This window comes from Ochotona curzoniae, unplaced genomic scaffold (genome assembly GCF_017591425.1).
Source record: "Ochotona curzoniae isolate NIBS_2020 unplaced genomic scaffold, NIBS_Ocur_1.0 contig_1, whole genome shotgun sequence".
NCBI lineage: Eukaryota > Metazoa > Chordata > Mammalia > Lagomorpha > Ochotonidae > Ochotona > Ochotona curzoniae.
Genome location: NW_024464918.1, coordinates 15,135,729 through 15,143,806, shown reverse-complemented (window position 1 = coordinate 15,143,806; position 8,078 = coordinate 15,135,729). Strand labels below are relative to the sequence as shown.

The following is an 8,078-nucleotide window of genomic DNA, read 5'->3' as shown; positions in this document are numbered from 1 at the left end:
TCGTGGACGGCCCAAAAGCCTTGGGACCCTGCACCCATGTGGGAGACCCGAAGAGGCTCCTGGCTTCGGATTGACTCAGTTCCAGTTGTTGCAGCCACTTGGAGAATTAATCAGTGGATGGAAGATCTTCCCTGTTTCTCCTTCTCTCTGTAAATCTGACTTTCCAAGAAAGATAAACACATCTTTAAAAAAGAAAAAATATATACATATATTTTTTACTTGAAAGGCTGTTACAAAGAACAAGCACATACACTTCTACCCATTGGCTTATACCCCAATGGCCTCAACAGCCAGGGCTGGACTAGCCCAAAGTCAGAATCTGGAAATTTCTGGGTCTCCCACATGGGTGGCAGAGGCCCAAGCACTTGCGGCATCTTCCACTGCTTTCCCAGACACATTAGCAGCAGACGTTTGAACCCCTGTTCATATGGGATGCTAATGCTGCAGCTTAACCCACTGTACAATGTTAGCCCTGGTGAACCAATCTTTCAGAAGCATTCATAAACAGGTATGCATAGAAGTATTTTAATTTTAGAAGATTCAAAGTCCATGTATAATACTTTTTTTAAATTCCGAGAACAAATCACTAGTGCTTCATTTCACTATAACAGCAAGAATTAGGTTGTCAGGTCTGGCTACATAGAACTTCTAGATGAGTCCTGGTCTAGGTCATCTCAATCCCAACACCTCTCCCCTCAAGATACACAGGTAGTCACCTATAAGCAACTGTTGTGACTCAACAATGTTGCATGATTCCATTTCACCCATGCTACGATTTTTAAACTAGCCCCAAAGTGGTTGTGTATCTTTGCCTAACAACCTCAAGGCTGTAGTTAAAAAAACAAAAAGTCCATAGGCATTTTGGTTCAAGGACAATTTCCATCTTGCTTTCCAACTAGGGAATAGAAAGCCATAGGAGCACACCCTTTGGAGTCCCTGGAGTCAAGTTCTACTCCATATTTCAGTGATAAACAGGCTAAGGTTGAGACTGGCTAATTAGCTTGTCTAGCAGACGTGTTACTTGGAAACAAACTTAACTCCCAACAAGTGTAGCAAAAGGTGCATATTTCACAGAGCGAAGCTGTCAGTCGTTTTAAAGTGAACTTTGCCAGATCCAGAGTTAATGAATCCTTAATGGGGCAATCCCTCTACTAGAAACCAGGAAGAGAGAGAGAAATGAAAAGCACACCATCCAGGAAAAGGCATTCTCTCTGCCTCTACAGAAGAACATCTTGAGCGCGGAGAACTGGACCGGGGTTTAAGGTACAGCTTGCCGGGCCTGGTGCCACAGCAAGTTTCTGGTTCAGAAAGTTGAAGGTAGGGTCGGAGAAGTTACATTTCTAACAAACTGCAAAGTGATTCCAATGCTGCCTCTCTCTAATGCTGTCATTTCATATGGACTCTAGCTTACAGCCAAGCAGGCTGACACTCATTCAAAGCAACTCTCCCAAGAGCAGATGCTGAGTGTGGGCTGGCGGGAGAAAGTACAGATATAAAATCTCACTACTCAAAACATGTTTATTTTCTTTTCACCTTAAGTCAAATTACCCGTGGAAGCAAGAACAGAATTAATGAAGGAGGACCTAATCTTACAATCTGTTATCAAGTCTCGCATGGGTAGGTAGGTGTAGGCACCCAACTAGTAGACAAGAAAACAGAAAATCACCCAAGAAATTGTTATGTGACAAAAACTGCCTTGCCCAGAACTTAAAAGTCACATGGCCTCACACAGCTGCAGAGCAGAAGGAAAATGAGGCTGCTGGCTAGACAGAACACCTCAACAACCTAACTCAGAATCTTTGGTAGATATCTGGCAGTCTTTGCCACCAAACCCTTCTTCCACTACAGTATTCCAGCCTTAAAACATGTATTTGCTTTACAGCAAATGTGTAATTCAGTCATCTTAATTACCACATTCTGTTATCTTAAGTTGGCCAGACACATTTACCCAAGTGAGTAGTGAAGATAATTTATGGAACTCACTAAGGTTCCATTCAAGCTAAGGAAAAGAGTTTGCTGAGGTAGTGACTTTACAAGAATCATAACAAAAAATAAAGCTTCTGCTTTAAAACTACAGTTTCTCTCTTTCAATATGCTATTCTACTTTTTGCAGATTAAGTAAACTTTTTAGAAATTTGTTCACATTTGTATAGCTTCAGAGTTTTTATTTATCATTCTTGAAGCAAATCAGTAAATCTACTTTCCAAGGATGGAAACTTTGCTATTAACTGAGGACACCGCCAAACTCTAACTTCAAAAACAGGGAATGCCCAACAAACCATCAGTAGAAAATATTTTCTTTTTCAGGTAATTATTCTTAATTTAGGGATACTTGTTATACACTGAAATTGCTGCCTACGACATTTCAAAATTGAAAAAACTGGAGAGTCAGAAAGTCATTTACACTTTCAGTTACTCCTTTTTAAGACTGTTCAAAAGAAAATAAACCAATAGTGTAACACTATTTACCAAAAGGGGAAAACAGAAAACAAGTATCAGTCATGGTCTTTCATTCATTTCATCAATCAGGACACACAAGGCAGCATCCTTTTCTATAATTTGGTCCCTTCGAAGACCTGAATTCTCTCTTTGTTGCTCACTCTGTCCAGTACAATTGTTGCTATCCTCAGCATCCATGGGCTCAGCTTTCACTTTTATTCCTGCTTCTGAACGTGGCAGATCATCGGGCAAAGAAGCCAGGCAATTCTGAATCATCTCGATCACTCGCTCCAGATGCTTTTGAAACCTCTCGGCTGTTTCCAGCCGTTGTCGTTTCTGGACCTCCATCATGACTCTCAAAGTCTCTCTTGCTTGGTGGGGTCTGTATTCATTTATGAGATGATGCACATGCACAAAAAGCAGCTTCAGGTCTTCTAGCTTCTCTTCTCGTTTTATACTTCCAGGGCTCCTGATCAAGATATCTAAGAGGTCCAAGAAATTAATAAGGATAGACATATTGAGTTTTCTCAGTTCCTTCTTGTGATCAAACTGCATAGGATGAAGTCGCTCAATGCCCTGACTTTCCAAAGGGCGGATGATGAGATCATCACACTGGAACTGGTTGCCAAACATCATGTAACTGTCTTTTATTGGAGGCGGAGGCTTGGGTGCCAGGCCTTCCTGAATATTTTCATCAGTATATTCCTTGATGTACTGCATAGGAGGTGGAGGAAGTGCACTCACTTGTTGTGGTTCACCCATTGTGGAAGATCAAACACCTACAAAAACAAACCAGATTCAGAGTAGAACTACAAATCTGTCATTTTTAGTGACCACAAACAGATTTCTTTTCTTTTCTTCTGGTGGTCTGGGGATAGAGAAGATGATCTTAGTTTCAAAACTAACAGTGACAACCCAGAATGGCTGCCATTCTTTTCTAATCAACCATTATATTCTCAACAACCAGTGTATTTTTCCTTCTCTCCTAACATTTCTCTCAATACACCGTAGTACCCTTTGACTTATCAAGATAATATGGACTCTATACCCCTCGCCTTTTAATGCCCCATTTCTTCATCTCCTCATAACCAAACTACACATGCTGTCTTCCAATCAGAGGGTACAATTTTTAAGTAAATGATCTTAACATTTATTTATTTGTAAGGTAGAGTTACAGAGAAAGAAGGAGAGACAGGAACGGTAGGAATCTTCCATTTTCTGGTTCACTTCCCAAAATGGTTACCAGTGGCTGAGGCTGAGCTGAGTCAAAGCCAGGATCCAGGAGCTTCATCCAGGTCTCTCCTGTGGGTGACAAGTGTCCAAAAACCTGCACCATTTCCACTGCTTTCCCAGGCACATTTAGCAGGCGCTAGATTGGAAATGAAACATTCAGCACTTGAACCAGCACCTGTATTAAATGCCAGTGTTGCAAGGGGCAGCTTATGTTGCTGGGCAGAAGCATCAGCCCCTACAATCGCTTACTTTTACAAACTGATTTCTAAAAGTAAACACTAAAAACTCAAGCATTTTGACAACACTAACATTACTAAAATCCACACATCCAGTATCATCCAAGGTTCTAGATGAAATTATCTAAGTCTGTTTCCTTTTCCCACAGTGCACATTACAATTTAAATGGGTAAACTCACTTTCCTATATCTGCTACAGAAATCTGAAACCCAAAACTTGACTTGCCACAATCACGTCTACCTATTCCTGTTTAAGTATAGGTTATCATTCCACAAGATTCTCATGTGCTCTTTTAAACTGATTGTAACAAAGTTTTAAGATACAGTTCTTCAACATCAGGAGGGACAAGTAAGACACCAGCAGCAGAACTAGGAATTTGTGAATAGCCCTGAGTTTCTGGAAAACACACACACACACGCACAAAACAAAAAACCACAGTGGTACACAGGATGGTACTGAAAATCAAGGCAATAGTCACAGTTACCGTAACTACCTACATCCACAATTCACTACTTTACTAGCCTTGTGTATATTCAGTTGTTTGTCACTCTCAAATTTGGCTTTAACTAATACTCCAGTAAAACTGCTTATTGAAATCATCAACAATCACTACATGATCAAATTTAAAGGAATTGTTTTTTTTTAAATAATTCAGTTTCGGGCCCGGCGCGGTGGCACAGTGGTTAAGGTCCTCCCCTTGCACCCCGGGATCCCATATGGGCGCTGGTTCTATCCCGGCAGCCCCAATTCCCTTCCAGCTCCCTGCCTGTGGCCTGGGAAAGCAGTCGAGGACGGCCCAAAGCTTTGGGAACCTGCACCCGCATGGGAGACCAGGAAGAGGCTCCTGGCTTCAGATCCGCATAGTATCGGCCGTTGCGCTCACTTGGGGAGTGAATCATCGGACGGAAGATCTTCGTCTCTGTCTCTCCTCTCTGCATATCCGCCTTTCCAATAAAAAAATAATAAAAATAAATCTTTAATAAAAAAAAAAAATAATTCAGTTTCATCATCTCAGCAGATTCTTTCTTCTCAAGACATGCCTTTCCTCCCTCAGCTTCTGTGACTGGACATTCACATTTCCCTTCAACATTGGCCACGTTCAGTTACTGCCTCTTCTTTTCTATCTAAGCTTTTTTTTTTTTTTTAAATCTAACAATCTATAAAAATTTCAAATATTCTAGTACTCATCAAATTTTAGAGCCCTCCAATGTGGCAAGTTCTACATGCAAAAAAAAGGTCAACATCCTTCTTTCTTCAGAGTGGTTATCAAATTTCAATACCCGTCCTAACATGGAAGACAAACCTTCCAAGTAGAGAAGTGCCACCATGCATTCATAATGGATACACTGTATAATTCCCCAGTGCTACATCAGTAAAACCCAAGCGAATGTGGGAGAAATTCTTACACACAAGTCATAGATACATATAGGAATTTAATTTGGCATTATTCCAAATTCTAAGTTCTCCAAACAAATAATTCCAACTTTAGAAATTTATGCTACATAAGCATCCAGCTGGTGCTGTGCAGTCAGCATCACATATGGAGACACTTCAAATTCTGGCTGTTCTGTTTCTAATCAAGCTCCTAACAGCCTGGGATGGCCCAAGTGCTTGAGCAACTTTACCAATGTGGGAGATCTGGAAGAAGCTCCTTGCTACGGACTGGCCCAGCTCTAGCCAATGAGGCCATGTGGAGAGTGAATCAACAGATGTACAATCTCCATCTTTCCTCTCTTGATTGTAAATCTGCCTTTCATTAAAAAAAATAATAATACATCTTAAGGACCAGTGTGATGGATCAGTGATTAAATCCTCGCCTTGCAGCACCAGGATCCCATAGGGATGCCAATTCATATCCCAGCTGCTCCACTTCTCATCCAGCTCCCTGCCTGTGGCCTGGGAAAGCAGTCCAGGATGGCCCAAAGCCTTGGGACCCTGCTCCTGAGTGGGAAACCCGGAGGAAGCTCCTTGCTCCTGAATGGCTCAGCTCTGGCCATTATTGCCACTTGGGGAGTGAATCAACGGACGGAAGATCTTTCTGTCCTTTTCTCTGTACCTCTGACTTTCCAATAAAAACAAATCAATCATAAAACAAGCACATCTTTTTTAAAAACACAGGTACAAGAACATAGAGAAGTTTATGAAGATGTTTAAGCACCACGGCTTGGAGAAAAAAAAGCTGGAAATAGTGCAATCACTGATATGAGAACAAAATGAATATGAGAGTAAACAATCTTGAAAGAAAAAGAAGGCACAGATGTTTATAATTATAATACATTGATTATTTATAACGTGATTACTTTGTTGTAGACTTACAGCCAATTTTTAAAATTTTTCCACATAAATTCAGATATACAGAAAACCTGTATGTATATAGAAACAACACTTCAATTTCTCCACTGATGCTCCTAATGTCACCATTTCCTCTCATCTGCTTTACTGTTTTGTCCTTTTACCCCTATATATTTCAATATGCAGTCTCCAAAACAAAAATGTTTTCTTAGACCAACAACAAAATTACCAAAATATGAGGCATAAACACTGATCTGATACTTCACCTCTTCATTCCATTCTACCCTTTTTAGAGGTGCTGGTGCCTCTGTTGACGTTCCCTCCTCTATGTAAGGTGTCTTCTAAGGATCAACCCCCCAACAGATGCCACTGTCTCACACCCTCTCCCCATCACCTTCCTGACAAAGCTACCAGTACATTATCAACTTCATTTTAGGGATGAGGACACTTAGTCCCAAACGGAAGTGTTTGCAGAACATGATACTGCCAGTACATGGTACAACAGCAATTCCTATCCCAAGTCCACTCGGGATCACTTAAGTCACTAATCCCTAAGTCACCAACAGTGCGATGTATAACACAAGCAAATTTACTCAGTATCACCTCTCTAGGCAGAAATCTTCAAAGGGGATGGAGGTTTGTTTTTATTTCCAGTAAGATCGGCACCAAGCATGAAAATTCACTGCCTTGCTAGTATTTTCCTTACAAGCTGAGGGTGGGAGAAGAAGGGGCGGGAGAAGGAGACCAAGGAAGGCACTCCAGGCGCCCATCTTTGGAGATCTGATCCAATTCCTTTACTGTGATCAGAGACCTGTCAGCTTTTAACAACCTCTCCCAGGGAGGTGGGACGATTATTAGGTTCGAGACCCGCTGCCCCCGTTCATTTTCACACAACCAACTTCACAGAAGTGGACAGCCGGGGAAGTTGCCGGAGCCGGCCAACGCTCACCTGCGCCGCCCGGTCCTCCATCCTGAGGCAGCCCAGAGCCCCCCCATGGTCCACACCATGAGGCCGCCTGAGGCCCCCACCCTGAGGCAGTCCGGACCCCCGTCACCCTGAGGCAGTCCGGACCCCCGTCACCCTGAGGCAGTCCGAAGCCCCTGCCACTCTGAGGTGTCTCGCACCCTGCCACCCTGAGGCAGCGCGGGGCCCGCAGCCTGAGCCCCCCAACATGAGGCAGCCCAGGGTCCCCCAACCTGAGGTAGCCGGCGTGCCGGCCGCCCCAACCCTGAGACAGCCAGGGACCCTCGGCCCGCACCCTGCGGCGGCCCGGAGCCCGGCGCCCTGAGGGAAGGGAAGCGCGGGAGGGAAGACCAGCCAGCTCCCTCCGAGGACTCCCAAACTCCCAGTCCAGCAGGGAGGAAACAGTGGCGCCCGGAAAGAGAAACCCAAGTAGACAGGGCTCCAAGCCGACGCCGCCCACTCACCTCAGCACTTCGCAAAACCAGCACCGAGCCTTCCCCACCGCAGGCGACCTCTGACTTCCGTTCGCCTTCCCCAGGAAGCAGCCACCGACGCTGTCCTCTGATTGGCTGCACCCGGGCTCTAGTCCCGCCTCAGAGTTCTGGCTTGCTCTGCGCTTGCGCATATCTCACCTCCGCCCCTCCCACCGTGTCGTCTGTGAATTGGGTTAGATCTCTAAGTACTTATTATCAATAAAGTAGCAGCTGGTAGCTTTGTTAATCGGTTTTTATTTTTTAAGAGTAGTGCTTGAAATGAAAGAGGGTATTTATATGCCTTGAGTAAAAACAGTACAGGTAAGCAGGTATTTTTAAACATTCCAACTGCAGCACCACCTGTCAAAAATAAGGTTTTAAAAATGAGATAGGACGCTATCTGCTATTTATGTATTTGTTAAAACTGCATGCCTTGTGAC

The 8,078-nt window shown here is 43.5% G+C and overlaps 1 protein-coding gene across 3 annotated transcripts; it reads right to left on the bottom strand.

The window, feature by feature from the left end:
* Positions 1–511: 511 nt before the first annotated feature.
* MED7 (mediator complex subunit 7) lies at positions 512–7,705 on the bottom strand. 3 transcript variants are annotated; one of them, XM_040990246.1, is made up of 2 exons: positions 7,630–7,705; positions 512–3,218 (listed from the first exon to the last, which is right to left on the bottom strand). In XM_040990246.1, exon 2 carries the CDS (start codon positions 3,199–3,201, stop codon positions 2,500–2,502), a length of 702 nt encoding a protein of 233 aa, XP_040846180.1. In that variant the 5' UTR covers positions 3,202–3,218; positions 7,630–7,705; the 3' UTR covers positions 512–2,499. The 3 variants fall into 3 exon arrangements, with proteins under 3 accessions (XP_040846180.1, XP_040846260.1, XP_040846344.1); XM_040990326.1 differs by lacking the exon at positions 7,630–7,705 and adding an exon at positions 7,399–7,417; XM_040990410.1 differs by lacking the exon at positions 7,630–7,705 and adding an exon at positions 3,683–3,701.
* Positions 7,706–8,078: the final 373 nt, after the last annotated feature.

What these genes read in the sequence shown, in the direction of transcription:
- MED7 (XM_040990246.1), bottom strand. Translation starts at nt 3,201, where the DNA reads ATGGGTGAACCACAACAAGTGAGTGCACTTCCTCCACCTCCTATGCAG.